General features: G+C 47.9%; 1 protein-coding gene across 1 annotated transcript in view; it reads left to right on the top strand.

Annotated features, from left to right (window-relative positions):
• The window catches only part of SUPT6H (SPT6 homolog, histone chaperone and transcription elongation factor), a 77,573-nt gene that overhangs the window by 35,348 nt on the left and 21,611 nt on the right, over window positions 1-20,614 (top strand). Inside the window, exons 13-18 of the mRNA XM_056559093.1 lie at window positions 3,044-3,145; window positions 13,607-13,736; window positions 17,565-17,715; window positions 18,686-18,840; window positions 19,788-19,983; window positions 20,164-20,303. Of these exons, the coding sequence (XP_056415068.1) occupies window positions 3,044-3,145; window positions 13,607-13,736; window positions 17,565-17,715; window positions 18,686-18,840; window positions 19,788-19,983; window positions 20,164-20,303 (874 nt within the window). The remainder of the gene's footprint in view (window positions 1-3,043; window positions 3,146-13,606; window positions 13,737-17,564; window positions 17,716-18,685; window positions 18,841-19,787; window positions 19,984-20,163; window positions 20,304-20,614) is intronic.

The raw sequence follows: 20,614 nt of genomic DNA, 5'->3' as shown, positions 1-20,614 counted from the left end.
CGCACCCTTTTGCAGGGTGTGGCCCGCATGGCTCCTCTTTTTAGGTCCCCCACTCCTCTGTGGGACCTCAACCTGGTGCTTGGGGCCTTGAGGGAGTCTCCTTTCAAGCCCCATAGGGATGCCTCCCTTCTTATTCTCTCGTGGAAGGTCGCCTTTCTCATTGCCATCACTTCTATCCGGAGGGTCTCTGAACTGGCGTCACTTTCCTGCCGTTCCCCCCTTTTGGTGCTTCATCAGGACAAGGTGGTTTTCCGTCCACCTCCTTCCTCCCTGCCCAAGGTAGTTTCCTCCTTTCATGTGAACGAAGAGATCGTTCTTTCTTTTTGCCCTTCTCCTTCCAATGCCAAAGAGCGTTCCCTTCACACCCTTGACGTGGTTCGGGCAGTCCGGATTTACCTTTTGGTCACCTCCTCGTTTCGCCAGGGGGACTCCTTTTTCGTGGTTCCTGACGGTAGTTGTAAGGGTCTTCCGTCTTCCAATGCGACCATTTCGGGAATCGTACCGCCGCAAGGACAAGATTCCACCCTTTCAGGTGACTGCGCATTCCACGAGTTCTGTTGGGGCTTCTTGGGCTCTCCGTAATAGGGCTTCGACCCTGCAAGTCTGTAAGGCGGCCACCTGGTTGTCCTTGCATACGTTCACAAAATTCTATCAAGTGCATACTTTTGCGTCGGCTGATGCTAGTTTGGGCCGCAAGGTGTTGCAGGCAGCAGTCGCATCCTTCTCTGCTTGATTTTGGGTTGAGTATTTTTCCACCCCGGGGACTGCTTTGGTACGTCCCACGGTCTGTGTCCCCCAATGGTTTCCGACCGAGAAAAGTAGATTTTTGTTCTTTTTTGATGCTTACCGTAAAATCTTTCTCGGAGGATCCATTGGGGGACACAGCGCCCACCTGTGGTTTGGGTAGAGGTTTTCGTTGGTTTTGTCAGAGAGGTGGCTCGGTTTTTTCTTTGGTCTGATTCTCTCGGACTCTTGCTGGTTTCTCTTTTCTTTTTGCCGGTTGCCCCTCCTATTGCTTTGAGACTAAACTGATAAGCTCAGGGCCAGTAGGCGGGGTATAGCCTGCCGGGAGGACCCAACTTTTTTCTCTTCTTTTTTTGTATGCCTAGTGTCCGCGCCTCCCAGCGGCAAGAGCATATATACCCACGGTCTGTGTCCCCCAATGGATTCTCCGAGAGAGATTTTACGGTAAGCATACAAATCTACTTTTTACGGCCTGTGATGTGAGCTCAGGAGCTGAGCTCACATCATACCCGCACGGTCCCGGCTGCTATCAGCAGCCAGGGCCCGTAGCTAATGCCGGACATCGCCGTTCCAGCAGATGTCCTGCATTAACTCTTTAGCCGCGTCTAAAAGTGAAAGTAAAAGCATCCCAGCAGCTCATTCGGGCTGATCAGGACATCGCAATAAAATTGCGATGTCCCGATCAGCTAGGACGCAGCAGGAGGGTCTCTTACCTGCCTCCTGCGTGTCTGAACGGCGATTGATTGCTTAAGCCTGGATTTCAGGCTTGCAGCAATCAACCACCGATAACACTGATCAATGCAAAGCTATGGCTTTGCAGTGAACAGTGTAAAAGATCAGTGTGTGCAGTGTTATAGCCCCCTATGGGAGCTATAACACTGCAAAAAAAAAGTGAAAAACAAAAAGTGAATAAAGATCATTTAACCCTTTCCCTAATAAAAGTTTGAATCACCCCCCTTCCTTTCCCATAAAAAATAAAAAGCTGTGTAAAAATAAACATATGTGGTATCGCCACGCGCGTAAATGTCCGAACTATAAAAATATATTATTAATTAAACTGTTTGGTGAGTCCAAAGTCCAAAATAGCGTATTTTCTGTCTCTTTTTAGAGCATTAAAAAAATGAATAAAAAGCGATCAAAAAGTCTGATCAAAACAAAAATGGTACCGATAAAAACTTCGGATCGCGACGCAAAAAATGAGCCCTCATACCGCCACGTACATGGAACAACAAAAAAGCTTATAGGGGTGAGAAGAGGACAATTTTAAACGTATACATTTTCCTGCATGTAGTTATGATTTTTTTTTCCCAAGTAATACAAAATCAAACCTATAGAAGTAGGGTATCATTTTAACCGTATGGACCTACAGAATAAAGATAAGGTGCCATTTTTTTAATGAAAAATGTACTACGTTGAATCAGAAGCCCCCAAAATTTACAAAATGGCATTTTTTTTTCTTCCATTTTGCAACGCAATGATTTTTTCCCGTTACGCCGTAGATTTTTGGGTAAAATGATTGATGTCATTACAAAGAAGAATTATTGGCGCAAAAAATAAGCCATCATATGGATTTTTAGGTGCAAAATTGAAAGAATTTATGATTTTTAAAAGGTAAGGAGGAAAAACGAAAGTGCAATAACAGAAAAACGCTATGTCCTTAAAGGGGTACTCCGCCCCTAGACATCTTATCCCCTATCCAAAGGATAGGGGATAAGATGTCAGATCGCCGCGGTGCCGCTGCTGGGGAGCCCCGGGATCTCGGCTGCGGCACTGCGCTATCATTACAGCACAGAGCAAGTTCGCTCTGTGCGTAATGACGGGCGATACAGGGGACGAAGCCGCGTGACCTCATGGCTCCGCCCCTCGTGACATCACGGCCCGTCCCCTTAATGCAAGTCTATGGCAGGGGGCATGGCGATCGCCGCGCCCCCTCCCATAGACTTGTATTGAAAGGGGCGGACCGTGATGTCACGAGGGGGCGGAGCCGTGACTATGCTCCGGCCCCTGTATTGCGCGTCATTACGTGCAGAGCGAACTCGCTCTGTGCTGTAATGATAGCGCAGTGCCGCAGCGTGGGTCCCCAGCAGCGGGACCGCAGCGATCTGACATCTTATCCCCTATCCCTTAGGAGATAAGATGTCTAGGGGCGGAGTACCCCTTTAAAGGGTTAAATCCTAGTAACTGTTTCGTGTGTGTGTGTATATTTGTAATTTTTTTTTTTTTTTTTCCCGCTCTGGTACATACAGATTGAGAAGGTGTCCCAAGTATATAATGCTGTATTACATTCTTTACATTCTAGGAGCAGAAACTGCTGAACCAGAAGAAGAGGAGCAAAAAGGTCCAGAGCTGAAGCAGGCTTCACGTAGAGATATGTATTCTATCTGCCAGTGTGCTGGTCTGGGTAAGTGTTATTCTGATTCATTTGTAATGTTTAACCCGTCTAGGACACAGGGCGTACAGGCGACGCTCGGCGGGTGGGGAACAGACCGGGATGCCTCCTGAAATCTTTCAGTAGGCATCCCATGCCAACGCATGCTGCACTTTGGAGCTCCGTATTTCAAGAAAACAGTTTAGGGCCACATATGAAGTATTTCTGTACTCGGGAGCAATTGCGTTACAAATTTTGGGGGGCTTTTTCTCCTTTTACCCCTTTATGAAAAGGGAAAGTTGGGGTCTACACCAGCCAGTTATTGTAAAAAAATAAAAAATGTTTATACTAACATGCTGGTATTCCCCCCCCATACTTTTCATTTTCACAAGAGGTAAAAGGAAAAAAAGACCCCCAAAATTTGTAGCACAATTTCTTTAGAGTACAGAAATACCCCATATGTGGGCGTAAAATGCTCTGAGGACCCACAACATGGCTCAGGAGTTGAGTGCACTATGTACATTTGAGGCCTAAATTGGTGATTTGCAAAGGTTTGTCTGATTTTACAGTGGTTCTGACATAAATTAAAAAAAATGACCCCATTTTGGAAACTACACCCCTCACAGAACTTAATAAGGGGTATAGTGAGCCCCACAGGTATTTAACATAGAGGACCTTATCATCTATCGGCTCCATTGGGGAACACAGACTTTGAGTATATGCTGCTGTCTCTAGGAGGCTTGACACTATGGTAACCAAAAAGTCGGCTCCTCCCAGCAGGATATACCCGCCTCCAGGCCACTGAGCAATTCAGTTTTTGCTTAGTGTCTTAAGGAGGTTGACACTGGTCTGTGTTCTCCAGACCAGGTCTCATATTTTTTATTTTCCTAGTTAGGGAATGTGTTCTTTTATTCCTTTTTCTTTCCGTTTTCAGGTGGGGACTCAGGAACTACTGTTCACTGTTTCCCCATTGCGAGAGGTGGCAGGCATCTTGGGTGTACTGTTAACCCCCTCTCGCCAACGGTCAGCCCTTGGGGTTGTACCTCATGGGTTCGGGTCCCCCTACCTCCCTGTTCACCTCGCTATGAGCTTGGCTTGCTGCAGGGGATAATGATGACTGAAGACTCCATGACTGAAGACTCCATTAGGTAAGTTCTTCAGACAAGGTGAGTATATCTCCCTCTCTCTACAGGTCCTGGATGAGCCCTTGCAACCTCTGGAGACCACTGACTTGTGACCACTCTTATGCTGGTTTTTGGGGTTCTGCCTGGAGGGTATTGTTCCCACCTTATTCTCTATATGGAGCCCCCCTTTTTTTATGGAAAGGGGCTCTCTTTATTCATTTGGGGGATGACAGTGGTGCTTCTGTGTGGAGATTTTCCCTGCACTCCGGGCCAGGGATCACTATGCTCTTACTTTCACTTTCTCTTCGGCGGCCGCGTGTGTGCGCTGGCCGCCGTCAGCCGGGATACTGCCGGCTGGTTATCTCCGCCCGCTCCCGACCTTCGCATATGCGATTCGCATTTGCGCTCGGGGCCAGGAGGGGGAGCCATTACAGGGGTTTCACAGTACGTGCGGTTAGCTCTGCCCACTGCCTTGCACTGTTCTCCGGCACGAAAACTCTCTCCTACAAGCGCTTTGCGCGTGCAGAGAGAGGAGTTTCTCTTTCACGAAACAATTCTACTTTGAACATGGCAATCAATCTAGTAAGCTGTTAGCACATATAGTCAGGCAGAACTCTTCTGCCCCTGCGATTCTTAAGATAGTGGCCTCGGATGGGTCCGAGCTGTTGGGGGTTGCGGACATTGCGCGTTGCTTTGCCACGTACTACTCTAATCTTTACTCTTCACAGGTGCAGTATGGCACTGAGGAGTTGGACACCTACCTGGCCGGTATTGACTTTCCGGTACTATCGGATAGTGATCGGATGATGTTGGAGGCCCCCCTCTCCTTACTGGAGATTCAGGATGCCATGGGGGACATGACTAAGGGTAAATCTCCGGGCCCTGATGGCCTTCCACTGGAGGTTTACTTGCGGTATTCCGACATGCTCCTTCCTTCCCTGCTTGCAATGTTTGAACGTGCATTCGAGAATGGTATTTTACCTGCCTCTATGTATGAGGCAACCATAGTTGTCCTCCTAAAACCTGATAAAAATCCTGTGGAGTGCGGTTCTTACAGACCCATTTCGCTGCTGAATCTGGATTATAAGGTGCTTACGAAAGTTTTAGCTAACCGATTGAACAAGGTAATCCTATCCATAATTCACCCAGATCAATCCGGCTTTATGCCTGGCAAATCCACATCCGATAACATCCGTAGGGTACAGGCGGCTGTCCAGGTGGGAAACACTCTGGGGGGAGATTGGGCTTTGGCGTCGCTGGACGCCGCCAAGGCCTTTGACTCCGTGGAATGGGGTTATTTGCAGGCTACCCTTGTTAAATTTGGTTTTGGTCCTAACTTTAGAAAATGGGTGTCCCTCCTGTACAGATGCCCGCAGGCCCAGATCCTGGTGAATGGTGTGTGTTCTTCCCCATTTGCTCTCGGCCGGGGCACACGTCAGGGGTGTCCCTTGTCCCCGCTTCTGTTTGCGGTGGCAGTGGAGCCCCTCGCCCTCCGCATTCGGCAGGATCCTGGCTTCCGAGGTATGTCTACGGGGGGCCGGGAGGAGCGCATAGGCCTCTATGCCGATGATATGGTGTTATTCCTCTCTGACCCTACATTGATGCTTCCTTATGTCATGACACTCATGGACCGATTTGGGTATTTCTCTGGTTTACTCATCAACTGGACTAAGTCTGCAGTGATGCCGCTTCTGTCTAGGGATTGGCCCCCGGTAATGAATGGCCTCCCGGTGGTTTCCTCATTTAAGTATTTGGGGGTGCACATTCACAGAGATCCTTTGCTTGACCTGTCCGCCAACATACTCACTCTACTTCCTTATGTTAAAGCGAAGTTCCGGGTGTGGGCCACGCTCCCATTGTCGGTCGCTGGCCGTATTAATCTTATTAAACTCATTGTCTTACCTAAGTGCCTTTACGCGCTGGAGCATGCCTCAGTGCCTGTACCTAGACGCTTCTTTGATTCTCTTCACTCCCTTCTTTCACCATTTATTTGGGGCCCCAATAGACCTAAAATTCGGCTAACCACGTTACAACGCCCCAAGTTGGCGGCGGGAATGTCACTCCCTGATTTCTATTTATATTATTTGGCCGGTCAACTTCGGTATATCAGGCACTGGATCTCTGGGGATGTGATGCCGGATTCCGAACAGTCCCTAGCTAGGTCTGTCCCGATAATGACCCTTAGGATGCTGCTAGATAGCCCTGTCCTGGGGGGTAGAGCTTATCTCCAACTTCATAAGCTGGCCATAAAGGTATGGCGGGCTGCTAGGGGGATATATGGATATACTGACATCGCTGAGGATACCCCTCTATGGCATAATCCTCAACTTCCTCAAGTGAGCGATGCTCTGGACCCAGTCTTCTGGCAGGACGCGGGGGTGCTCACCTTGGGGCATGTTTATCGTGACAATGTGCTCTGTTCATTTGATCAGTTGCAATCCAGTCATGCTCTTCCTAGAAACAGTTTTTTTAAATACCTCCAGCTCCGACACGCCCTGAATGCCCAGTTCCCAATGGGGAGCCCATTGATATCAGCGTTTCCCCTCATTGGGGTTCTGAAGTCTCAGGGTCCCAGGGGGCTGGTGTCCATCCTGTACACGCACCTTATTCAGGCCAAGAACTCCCGCAATCCAGTACCGGCGGTCCGGCATTGGGAATCCCATATCCCTAATTTGACTAAGGATGTATGGGAGGACATTTTTTCCTCCCACATGTTAGTGTCCCCGGCAGCGAATAATAAATTGATCCAATTGAACATTATACACTATAGTTATATCACTCCTTTAAGGCTCAATAGAATGGGTCGTTCAGACTCCGATGCCTGTCATCGTTGTAGCGCTGCCAGGGCAGACTTTTGGCATTTGATTTGGGCCTGCCCCTATATCGCAGCTTTCTGGCATGCAGTGCTCACTTTTTTAGCAACTCTGGTTCAACCTTCCCTATCTCTTGATCCTTTGATCTGCCTTTTTGGTATCTTAGATGAAGAGATATGGACACATCATGTACGTACGTTTTTGCGGGAAACTCTGTTCTTGGCCAGGAAGGCTATTGCTCTTAAATGGATGGACCCCGGCTCTCCTACCCTGACTCAATGGAAGGCTATGGTGAATGCTACACTGCCTTTCTCACACATAGTGTACAAAAATAGGAAGTGCCCGGGTAAATTTTATTCTGTGTGGGGTGGTTGGTGTTCCTCTCCCTTGACTCAATGCTCGTACTCTGTGACTCCCTCTGGGACAGTGTAAGATACATTGATGCTATGCTTACTGTCTATGGTCTCTACTAACCTTTGTTTCTCTTTCTGTGTACGTCTGTCGATTCCTTTTCTACCTCCTTGGATGCGTGGGTGCCTTTCGGGGTTATTTATCATGGGTTATTTGATGGTACCACTAACTAGTGATAGTATTGGTGCTCCTCGCGGGATGGTATATGATTGCTAATTTTGGCGAATGTTCGCCTTCTTGTTCTATTTTGTTTTCAGTTTACCTACCCCAGTTGGGTAGTGTTTTAAGACTTCGATGTATACCATGTGATGTAACCTGGAGTATCCTGTCGCTTGCATTCTGTAACTTGATGTATGGTCTCATGACCCTTTTCTATGTACTGTAGATATGCTTCGTGTTCACTTTAATGGGCCTGTGGTCTACAGTTATTTACTTTTCAATAAAACGAATTTAAAAAAAAAAAAAAGAGAGGAGTTTCTCAACCAATCAGTGTGCCCTTATTCTAGCCCGCCCCCCCCCCCCCCCTTCCCTGCTCCTTGGTCCAAGTTTTCAGCTAGCTCACAGGAGTTCTCCCCAGCAGCTGCCTGTTTAAGGGACACAGACTTGGGTGGGGCCATTTTCTTTTTTACTTATTACACTCTTAAGTCTTTTAACTCTAAAATGTCTGGTTCTGCTGAACCAACTTGCTCTGCCTGCACCACTGCTCCCCCAGACCCCCTGGTGGTTTCTGTTTAGGATGTCCCTCCAGACCCTGTGAGTTCGGCCATCCCTCTACCTGGGTTTCCTCACTGGCCCTCCAAAGGGACCCGTTCCCCTTCCCCCTATGCTGACCGCGCTCGTAAGAGTCATCGGGTTTCTTCAGGGTCCTCCCCTGAGTCTTCTGGCAGGCGTGGATGCTCCTCTCTGAGGAATCGCTCCCCTGCTCCAGCAGTTTGCAGGCGTCTCTCTTCCAGAGGACGCTCTCATGGTTGCCGCTCTGGCTCCCCAGACCCGCGTACCAGGTCAGTCTCTCCCTCATCCAGGGCCGACTCAACAAGCTCCCATTCTCCTGGAGAATTTGCGGATGAAGTCTCCGATTCGGCATCTGATTCAGAGGACCGATCAGATATGGCTGACACGGTGAACTCATTGGTTTTGGCCATAAGAGACACCTTCCATCTAGAGGACCCAGGATCTTCGGACGTAGTTTCAGAAGTATCCTTTCATCGTGCCCGTCCAGCACCCAAGATGTTGGATGTTGGAATTCGCCTGGAGGCATCCTGACAAGAGGGTTCAGGCGCGGTATCCTTTCGCCAAGGACCTCATCTCAAAGTGGACTTCCCCTCCTTCGGTGGACCCGCCAGTCTCACGCCTCTCTAGGGCTACGACGCTGGCGGATGCGGCTGCCTTAAAAAATCCGGCAAACAAAAAGGGTAGAGACCTTGGCAAAGTTTGCATTCAAAGCGGCGGGTTCCTCCCTGCTTCCCGCCTTTGTTTCTGCCTGGGTGTCGGAAGGCACTCTGTTTGGTCCTCCCAACTCCGTCAAGGTGTTCTTTCTGGCTCTTCTCCGGAGGAACTGTCTGACCTAGCACTCCAGTGCTACAAGGCTGGAGACTTTCTATGTTCTGCTTCCATGCAGTCAGCCTTCTGTGCTGCCTTTGCCACTGGTAACCTAGTGGCCCTCCGCCGCTCCATGTGGCTTGAGGCATGGGACGCGGATGCCGCTTCCAAGAAGTCTCTTACCGAGCTTCCATTTGCCGCCTCCCGACTTTTTGGCAAGCGCCTTGATGAGATCATCTCTGAGGCGACCGGCGGCAAGAGTTCCTTATTACCTCAGAATAGGGCTCGCACTACTTCCCATGGGAAGTATTCTTTTCGGTCCTTTCGGACTTCTGGTCCCAATAATGGGTCGGGGCAGGCACCCAAGCGGGACAAAAAGGTTCCCTCCATCCGGGTGCGCCCCTCTTGGAAATCGGAAAGTCGTTCCGGCCGTTTTGCTGCCAAGTCTGGCACCTGCAAACCCACTTCCACATGAAGGGACGCCCCCACCCGCAAATTTTTATCGGGTGGGAGGTCGTTTTTTATTTTTCGGAGACGTCTGGGCGGCGCACATTCAAGACTCCTGGGTCAGGGACGTGGTGTATAACGGATACCGGATCGAAATTGCTACTCTTCCGGAGGATTAATTTTTTTCTGTCCCGGGCCCCACCGGTCCCCTTCGCTAGCGAGGGAATTTCGGGGGGGGGGGCTTCAGTCCCTTCTCATCCAGGGAGCGCTTTCGAGGTTTCTATTTCAACCTTTTCGTGGTTCCCAAGAAGGGCGGTTCTGTTCGGCCCATCTTGGATCTCAAGCGTCTCAATCAACACCTAATCCGCCATTTCCGAATGGAATCTCTCCGCTCAGTGGTGGCGTCTATCGATCAAGGGGAGTTTCTTTCCTCGGGAGTTTCTTCCCCTTCGGTCTGGCCACTGCTCCGCGGGTCTTTACCAAGGTCTTGGCACCCGTCATAGCCCTACTACGGTCGTGGGGTGTCTCAGTGATTCCTTACTTGGACGACCTCCTCGTCAAGGCCTCCACCAGAGCCCAGGCTCGGGAGAATGTGAGCTTCACTCTTCAGACCTTTTGTCGCTTCGGGTGGATGGTCAACTGAGACAAGTCTGTTCTCTCCCCCACCCAGTCTCTGGTCGTCTTGGGGCTTCAGTTTTGACTCGGCCTCTGCTCTGATTCGCCTCCCGCCGGATAAACGTCTGGCCCTCTTGTCGGGAGTCCGCTCCCTCCGGATACCTTCCCCGGTTTCCATCCGTACTTGCATGGAAGTCCTGGGTCGGATGGTGGCAGCCATGGAGGCCGTACCCTTTGCCCGGACCCATTGGTCTCTGCGCTGGTGGCTCTGCTCCCCCCCTTCTTCTTCAGGGGCGTTCGTTCCTTCCCCTCCACTGGCAGGTGGTCATGACAGATGCCGGGCTGGGGGGGGGGGGGGGATGTTTTCAGGGATCAGATGGTTCAAGGCCTCTGGACTCCTCAAGAATCCCTTCTTTCCATGAACATCCTGGAACTGAGGGTGATATATCTTTGTCTGAAGCATTGGGAGTCCCTGCTTCAGGGCCACCCTGTCCGTGTCCAGTTGAACAACGCCACGGCTGTGGCGTACATCAATCGGCAGGGCGGCACTCGCAGCTCAGCAGCCATGTCCGAGGTGACAAAGATCCTCCTCTGGGCGGAACAAGAAGTTCCGGCCATTTCGGCGATTCACATTCCGGGAGTGCTCAACTGGGAAGCGGATTTCCTCAGCCGACCCCGGAGAGTGGTCTCTTCTTCCGGAGGTGTTCGCACAGATCTGCGACCTCTGGGGGACCCCAGACGTGGATCTCTTCGCTTCTCGACACAACTGGAAAATTCCGATTTTAGTGTCAAAGTCCAGGGACCCCCTGGCTCTAGCTGTGGATGCCATAGTATTTGCGTGGTCGGGCTTTGTCCTGCCCTATCTGTTCCCTCCCCCTCCTTCCCAGGGTTCTGAGGAAGCTCAAGGCGGAAGGAGTTCCCGCCATTCTGGTGGCTCCAGACTGGCCCCGAAGGACATGGTACGCCGACGTTCCGTCTCCCATTTCGTCCAGACCTACTGTCACAGGGTCCCCTTTGCCACCCCTATTAACAGTTGCTGCATTTGACGGCGTGGCGGTTGAGACCGCGGTTCTAAGGGCCCGCGGGTTCTCTTCCCGGGTCATTCGCACCATGCTCAGGGCTCACAAGCCCTCCTCTGCGAAGATTTATCACCGTACCTGGCGGGCTTACTTTCGTTGGTTCGAAACTCAGACCTTTTCTCCAGTTACCTTTTCCGTCTCCCCGTCTCCTCTCCTTTTTGCAGTGTGGGTTGGAACAAGGGCTGGCTCTCGTCTCCCTTAAGGGTCAGGTTTCGGCCCTTTCCATACTCTTTCAGCGTCCTCTGGCTTCCAATTCGCATGTCCGGACCTTCCTTCAGGGCGTGGCACATTCTGTCCCCCCTTACTGGTCCCCTTCTCCCCTTGGGACTTGAACTTAGTTCTGGGTGCTCTCCAGGACGCACCTTTTGAGCCTCTTAGGGAGGTTCCCCTTCGCATCCTATCCTGGAAGGTGGCTTTTCTTATGGCTATTACTTTCATTAGGAGAGTATCTGAACTGGCAGCTCTCTCCTGCAGTTCTCCTTTCCGGATAGTTCATCAGGACAAGGTTGTTTTCCGGCCAGATCCGTCCTTCTTACCTAAGGTCGTTTCGGCTTTTCATCTCAACGAGGACATCGTCCTTCCGTCCTCTTTGTCCCGCTCCTTCTCATCCCAGGGAGCGCTTACTCCACAAATTGGATGTGGTACGGGCTGTTCGGACTTATCTTTCTTTTTTCGTCCTTATGGAAGATCGTCGAAAGGGACAGCCTGCTTCCAAGGCCACCATTTCTCAGTGGATCCGATGTGCTATTTCGGAAGCTTACCGCTGCAAGGGGAAGATCCCACCCTTCAGGGTTCTGGCTCATTCCACCTGTTCTGTGGGAGCATCCTGGGCTCTCCGAAACAAGGCCTCGGCCTTGCAGATCTGTAAAGCGGCCACCTGGTCGTCTTTGCACACTTTTTCGAGATTCTACCAGGTTCATACTTTCGCATCGGCTGATGCTAGTCTGGGCCGTAAGGTGTTGTAGGCGGCGGTGGTACAGCCGACTGCCTGACCTTTTTTCTCTGCCCACCCAAGGGACGGCTTTGGTACGTCCCAAGGTCTGTGTCCCCCAATGGAGCCGATAGAGAAAAGGAGATTTTTTAGACTTACCGTAAAATCTCTTTCTCAAAGGATCCATTGGGGGACACAGCTCCCGCCCTTTTCTGGGGTTCCTTTTTGGTTATCTGTCCGAGGGAATGTTCAGTTAATTTTTCTTCTGTTTCTCGGACAGTTCATGTTTTTTTTTCCTTTGACCTGTCGGTCTACTCCTATTGCTCTGGGACTAAAACTGAATTACTCAGTGGCCTGGAGGTGGGTATATCCTGCTGGGAGTAGCAGACTTTTTGGTTACCATAGTATCAAGCCTCCTAGAGACAGCAGCATATACCCAAGGTCTGTGTCCCCCAATGGATCCTTCGAGAAAGAGATTTTAACGATAAGTCTAAAAAAAAATCTCCTGTTTGTTTTGATCAGACTTTTTGATTGCTTTTTATTTTTTTTATGGTATAAAAAGTGACCAAAAATACGCTATTTTGGACTTTGGAATTTTTTTTTCGTGTACACCATTGACCGTGCGGTTTATTTAACAATATATTTTTATAGTTCGGGCATTAAAAAACGCAGCGACACCACATATGTTTCTATTTATTTTTATTTACAAAGTGTTGTTTTTTTATTTTCTATTTTTTTTATCTGAAAAGGGGGGTGATTCTGACTTTTATTAGGAAAGGGGTTAAATCACATTTATTAAGACTTTTTTTTTTTTTGCAATGTTATAGCCCCCATAGGGGACTATAACCTGCATTACACTGATTTCCTACACTGATCTCTGCCATGCATTAACATGGCATTGACCAGGGTTATCGCCGCTCGACTGCTCCTGCCTGGATCTCGGGCTTGGAGCAGTCATTCGACGACTGGACACGCAGGAGGCAGATAGGGATCCTCCTCGTGTTCTGCAAGCTGTTTGGGACGCCGCTGCCGGGATGCTTTCGCTTTCACTTCAGACGCAGCAGTCAACTTTGATTGCCGCGTCTGAAGGGTTAATACCTGGCATCACCGCGATCGGTGATGTCCGGTATTAGCTGCGGGTCCCAGCCATTGATGACCGCCGGGACCAACCCAATATGACGCGGGGTCACCACATGTTCCTGCGTTATATCGCGGAAGCCAGCGTAGGACTTCAATATACGCCCTGCGTCGTTAAGGACTTAAAGCCCAAATGGTTTAAATGCTTAAAGATGCTAAAACTGCTCTATTTCCCTTGCACAGTGACCTGCTGCCACCCAGCAGTGCAGGGAACTGCAGTAGGGCCTGGAGTGCAGCTGTGCAAACAAACTGATACAGCATTAAACTAACCCTGTGTACCGTTCATTCCCACGATCAGAGGCGTCTTACCCCCATCGACTATGACGAGCAATAGGCCATTACTTTGAGACAGCAGTAAAGTTCACAGCTTATTCTAATATGTCATCTTGTTTTTATAGATGGATTGGCAAAGAAGTTTGGGTTGACACCAGAGCAGTTTGGTGAGAATTTGCGAGACAGTTACCAGCGTCATGAGACTGAGCAGTTTCCTGCTGAACCTCTAGAACTTGCTAAAGATTACGTGTGCACGTAAGTTTGTGGTTCACATACTGTGTGTTTACTTGGTATAATAATCTGTGCTTCTATGATTTCGTCTGGTCATTTTTTCATTACACAATACCAATCTGGTATAAACATACAAGAGCAAAAAAGAAGACTGGGAACAAAAATATGAGAAAAAAAAAATCTATAAAAATGGAGCAGCACTCCAATACAAAAAACGTGAATTTATTTACTCATGTCACACACAAAAATAGCAACGTTTCAGCCCCTCAGTGGAGCCTTTTTCAAGCATGGTGATACATCAAATGGGGAGGGTCTTTATACCCAGTGAAATAATTAACATCAATTAAGCAATAATATACAAACGTTCAGGATCACATATATAAGTGCAAATAAAGTGCGCAATATCTGTAAACATATGAGTACCTGAGTACATATCAAAGTGCATTTCATAGTGAAAGTGCACGATTAAATTCCATAGGGCCCGAAATTCAGTGCTCCATTAGAACAATCTATAGTCATATACAGCTGTAGCAAATCAATAATACATTCAGAAATAGAGGAGCCACTCACCCGCTCTGTACTTAATGAAATGGCCGCCTCGGCTTGTAATCAATGCAATAGAGCATGCGTGAAAATCACACACGCTCCAGGTCTGTCGCCTCCGGGTCACGTAACAAGTCATGTGCTCTTTCGGAACACATGATAGCGGCTTCTTCACATGACTGCTCATGTCCCGATTGCTGTCAGATATGAAATACTACCTAACAAGGTCCTGGACTGCGATCATGTGGCATATCACCATGGATACTGCCGACGCTATCATGCGTCTGTGCGACCCATCTAAGAACTACGCAAATGACAATGTATATAGCAAATTCTATGAATGTGTAACCCAAACGTGAATAAATGTTATCTAAAAAATCTTTATATGTATAAGAATATGTGGAAGAGAAAATTTTATGAAATGTGTTAGATATGAAACTACTGACCCTATACGGTATGACTGGGATGTGCTCCATGGCTCCTCAGCCTCCCCCGATCTCCCAGGGGGGCGCAGTTTCTATTCATGGCTCTTAGGCCTCCGCAACCTCCCACCTATGACATGGGGCGCAGTGATAGCCTATCTGACTGTTCCCTTTTCGCCAGCACCTGGAAGTGTATCTGTTCAGCCATTTTGTTGTCTGCATGCTTTCCGCCTCCATCGGTCTCTGATCTCAGGGCTGCTGCGGGCATGGCCAGATGGGTAGTTCAGGTAACCTACTGCCAAGGTTTGATTCCTAGTGAGTCACTCCATGTTGCTCCATCGGCTCTATACAATGCACTACATACTGGTTTGCAGGGTTCCCTACTTTACCAAGTCCCTCTCTACATGACTGCCACTCTCAGACTGAAGGCTGGTAACCCACTTTCAGGTTGTGGTTCCGTATGCGGGACCCGGTGTGGCCATGTCCCTATGCCAGATAGCCATACTGTGTCTGCATGGTTTTCTACACCAGGTCACCTCCCTCATTCCTGCCGCTACCACGGCTGCAGTCCGGTGACTTGCTTTCCATGTGAAGTTCCAAAAAGTGTGTCTCTATTGGTTCATGGGACCTCTTCTACCTTTAAAAGAGTACTCCGGCACGCACTTTTTTCCTTTTAACCTGTCCAGGCTGCAAAATAAAAGAAAACACACTTTCCCTTACCTGCCAACGAGCCCCCGGAGCTCCGGTACAGGTGTTTGGTCCCCGGGCTGTATTCTTCTTACTTCCTGTTAGCCCGGCACGTCACACGTAGCTTCAGCCTATCACCGGCCGAGGTGGGACATCCCCATGTGTAGAGTCCACCTTCCTTTTGTTTGGTGGGGTGTACGGCGATTGAGCACCTCTGTTCTGGCAGGGGGCCTGATGAGGCAAGACAGTCATTCCAGCCCCTCCCATGCCTCCAGGTATCTTTCATGGGTTCCTGTGCAGGGTGGCTTAGGAGCCTGCTCTAGTGCCTTAGTCTTTGCCCAGAATGGCTCTCAACACAGTTGGTTGTGTGTGTGCTTCTTACTTGCATTCGTAGTCACATCTTGTATTTTTGCCCTGCTCCAGTGTGCAGGATTCCGATCCCTCTGGGGACACAAGTTGGCTCCTCCATACCGCGATGTGTTGTCGCTGGTACCCTGGGGGCTACATCCATCCTGTACTTTGTCCCGTTGCTGTGGGTGGCATTTCCCTGCTCCTACAGTGCCTTGCACTTTTTGACAATCACCCGTACCCCCTGTGTCAGTACCTGAGCTTCATCTCGACCATCCCTTGTTTCCGCTCCTTTAGGGGGACTATTTCTTTGAGCACTTTCTGCTTACAGGATGGTGCCCTCTCTCTTTTCCCATTATATAGGTGGGGTATCTGGCTTGGCCCTTGTGTTTTGCTGAGAGCAATCAACAGAGCTTTTTGCTGTCTATGCTTTTGTGCTTACTGCCCATGATTGTACCCTGGCTGTCCTTTTTAGTTTCTTGGTTATCTACTGCTGCTCACGCAGCCTTGGCACTCTCCTCTGTAAAAGGAGATTATGTAATAATGTATGGTTCGGCGACAGCCAGTCTAGCCACAGTCTGTTGTATGGGTCCTACCATTGCTCTCCTCCTTTCTCTGTGCAAACTCTTGGAAGAGTGTGTTCTTCCTTCCCTTTTGACAGGGTCAGTTGTGCTGCACGGACACCATAGTCTTCTGGAGTAACCTTCCTGTGCCCAGAACCTAAGACTCCCAGCTGGGTTCCCTTTTGTTTCCCCCTCCATTCTCGTTCTGGCGGGATGTTTCTTCAGAGGTGTCCAAGACCGGTTAGTCTCCTTGTCTTGGACATTGTCCTAGGATGCTGTGGCATGCCTTCTTTTCAGGTGGCTCTCCCGGTTCTTTGGGCTTTGGTGATGTTTGAGGTCTCGGGCAGGTGTAATGATCCTGCGCGGACTTCTCTGCGATCCCATTTGTGGGGCGGTCTTTCTGGACTGCACTTTTCATGTCTTGACATGGAAGTTTGTTTCCCGGAGCGTTTTGCTGACGTTGGGTTTCCTTACTCTTCAGGTATAAATCTTCCAGGTGACTCGAGCATCCCCAGTTTTCATGTCGGTCGCTCAGGTGTTCCTGGATGCCCCCTTTTAAGGGCATTCCGCTCTTTTCCTCCTTCGGGGTCCATGTAATCCCGAGATCGGGGGCGTTCCAGTCATCCAGGTTCCACCAGTCGAGCTACAGACAGGGGTTTTGAGTCTGCAGCTATTCAGGTCTTTCTCATACACCAGACCTCTCTAGAGCCGGTTTCCGTCTTTTTTTTTTTTTTTTTTTCTCCTGTGGTTTTCTGGTCTTCACCTCCTGTGCTCGCCTTCTGCTCAGGCGGCGTATGCTTCTCTCCCTGCTGTTTTTCCGCCATGTGTTTTTTTTTATCTGGGATTCTTTTCTCGGGCCTTTCAGACTTGTTCTTTGTTGGCTTCTCCTACTGCGGCTATATCCTGCCAGGGAGGAGCCAACATTTTTTTTCCTAGTGTCAGTGCCTCCTAGTGGCAAGAGCATATACCCATCAGTATAGGTGTCCCCCAATGAAGGCTATGAGAGAGATTTTACGGTGAGTACAAAAAAATCTCCTTATTGGAGTATTAAAATATATAAATGACATTATAATATAACTAAAAATAAAGTTAATATCAATTAGGGAAATGTGTTAATAGACCAATATTGCAGTACACACATTCCCAAACTGGGATAATTGAAATCAATCTACATTTCAGCGGGATGTTTATTGGGCACCCTTGCCAATCACCATTTCATCAGACAGATTTATCGTTTGTTTTTGACTTAATAATTTGATGCATTTTATTTTTTTTTATTTTTTTTTTAGTCAATTCGCCACACCAGAGGCCGTACTGGAAGGAGCACGGTACATGGTTGCCCTGCAGATTGCTAGGGAACCATTGGTCAGACAGGTTCTTAGGCAGACTTTCCAAGAAAGGGGAAAGATCAACATTGTCCCAACTAAGAAGGGCAGAAAGGTAATTATTTGTTATTTCAGTTAAGTTAAACAATTTAAAGGGCTACACCACTTACAGACATCTTATCCCCTATATCTCTGTGCTGCACCCGGCATTCTAAACAGTATGTTTAGAATGCTGGGTTTGGGTGCTGGGGGCGTGACGTGACGTCTCCCACGCCCCCTTGTGATTCCACGCCCCCTCCCATAGACATGAATGGAGGGGGCATAGTGTGATGTCATGAGGGGGAGTGGTGTGACATCATGTCTCCGGCCGCGCCAGCATTTTAAACTTATGGTTTAGAAAGCTGGGTTCTGCACGGAGATTGCGGGGAGGACCCCTGTGATTATGGATAAGATGTTGGTGGGCGAAATACATCCTTTAAAATACTGTCTGTAAGGCTTCTATTTCCTGAAGCTCAAGTATTTTTTTTTCTTCTAGCAAATAGACAAGTCTGTTATAATTTTAAACGGGTACTCCAGGGGAAAACTAATTTTTTCAAATCAACTGGTGCCAGAAAGTTAAACAGACTTGTAAATTACTTCTATTAAAAAAAAATCTTCCAGTACTTATCAGCTGCTGTATGTTCCAGAGGAAGTTCTTTACTTTCTGGATTTCTTTTCAGTCTGACCACATTGCTCTCTGCTGACGCCCCTGTCCGTATCTGGTACTGTCCAGAGCAGGAGAGGTTTGCTATGGGGATTTGCTTGTACTTTGGACAGTTCCTGACTTGGACAGAGGTGTCAACAGAGAGCACTGTGGTCAGACAGAAAAGAATTCCAGAAAGAAAAGAACTTCCTCTGTAGTATACATCAGCTAAGTACTGGAAGGATTACATTTTTTAAATAGAAGTAATGCACAAATCTGTTTTAACTTTCTGGCACCAGTTGATCTGAAAAAATTAGTTGTTCACCGGAGTACCCCTTTAACTATCTGTACAGTAATTGTATTTAGGATGTATAGTCTAATAGTACTTCTTTTGAAAATTCAGGAAATTGATGAAGCCCATTATGCATATGCATTCAAATACCTGAAGAACAAGCTTGTTAAAGAGCTTAGGGATGACCAGTTTCTTAAGGTGTGCATTGCGGAAGAGGAGGGACTGCTCACTGTTGAGATCTCGATAGATATGAAAGATGTTGAAGGGTAAGTAGGAATTTTTTTCATGAAACTCCACATAAATCAAACATAAAGGAAATCTTTTTTAAAAACAGTGGCTTGGGTTACAGTGCTCTCTATCCAGCAAGCCATTATGCAAACATATGGGAAGATTTACTATTACAAATGTACATAAAAGCTTGTGCCTTATTCAGCAGAACTGTAGGAATGGTAAAGAGGTGTGGCTTTCCTGGAATGGGGTGTGGTTTGCTTGCAATCCCCAGACTTGGCACCAAAGATTGTGTACCGAGACTAAAGCAATCACAAGAGGTGTTTGCTGGAAGTCCCATAGACTTTCTGAAAACATGTTTTCTGATTGCTTTAGTCTTGGGTCTCAAGCTACCCAGTTGCCAGGGATTTTAAAAATATATTCTGCCACCAGACAGTAGTTGAGTAGTCCTGTTTAGTAAAATGTATCATCTATCCAGAAGATAGGGGATAAGTGTTAGATCGCGGGAGGGCCAACCGCTGTCTGGCACCCAAGCTCTCCCTATGCACTGAGCTGTGACGACCACCGCACCAAGCGTTTGTCAACACGACCCCTTCATGCATCTCTATGAGAGAGCCGGAGATACATAAGTACAGTGCTTTGACTCGTCCATCAAGATGCATGGAGGGCACGTGCCTAACCCTGCTCCGTGCACGATGAGAGCCAGAGTGCCGTGCAGGAGATCCCAGGGAATCCCCTAACCTTTGGACTGGGGGGTAAATTTTAATTACGGATAACCCCTTTAAAATAAGCCAACAAATAGGTGATTGAAATTTAGGCTAGACATTGTTATGGTGTGACATTTGTATGAGGACAGCATTAGCCACAGTGATACTACTGCTTCATTTTTTATTTTTTAGCAAATTTGCCCTAATGTATTAAATAATTGTTGCTTTAGTCTAAGTGTATACAGTAAAGAGGTTCTAATATATTCCTTTTTCTGTAGTTATGGCAATGAGCAGACCTACTTTGAAGAGATTAAGCAGTTCTATTACAGAGATGAGTTCAGTCACCAAGTACAAGAGTGGAACAGGCAGAGAACATTGGCTATTGAACGGGCCTTAAAACAATTCCTCTACCCCCAAATGGGAAAAGAGTTGAAGAGCAAACTTCTACTAGAGGCTAAAGAGTTTGTAGTAAAGGTGAGACATAAATTTTAACATGCACTAGGAAATGAAATCTGGATTCTGGTTGCAGTGCGCAAAATGTAAGCTTTGTGTATGGAAAAGTGTATCCTGCAACATGTTTACTTGTGAATTATCATAACTTTTGTCATGTCTTGATCTGCACGGAGGAATTCATTCCTGATGTTTTTTGTTTAGTCATGTAGCCGTAAACTGTACAACTGGCTGAAGGTGGCTTCATACCGCCCTGACCAACAAGTAGAAGAAGATGATGACTTCATGGAGGAGAATCAAGGAAAAGGAATTCGTGTACTAGGCATTGCCTTCTCCTCTGCTAGGTATGTCTGTTGAGACCCAGTTGCCAATGCAATTTTAGCAAATTAAACAAAAAATAAATAAATAGGTATACATCTAGCCTTTTTTTTTAATAGAAATCAATAAGGTCCTTGCTCTATAGGGAAGTTGCAGTTGGGAAGATACCTGCTGGACATATACATCTATTCTACAACCCCAGTGTGATGCGAACAGTCTGACACTTGCACATTTATATTTGTCGGTGCCGGACATACAAGTGTAAAAAAAAAAATTATTTTTATACTAACTGTAAAATCGCTTAAGAAAAAAGTCAGCCCCGCCTGGCAGGATATAC

The sequence above is a fragment of the Hyla sarda genome, chromosome 2, assembly GCF_029499605.1.
Source record: "Hyla sarda isolate aHylSar1 chromosome 2, aHylSar1.hap1, whole genome shotgun sequence".
Lineage (NCBI taxonomy): Eukaryota > Metazoa > Chordata > Amphibia > Anura > Hylidae > Hyla > Hyla sarda.
The sequence above is the reverse complement of the archived record's forward strand: the minus strand, read 5'-3'. Positions and strand labels throughout refer to the sequence as shown.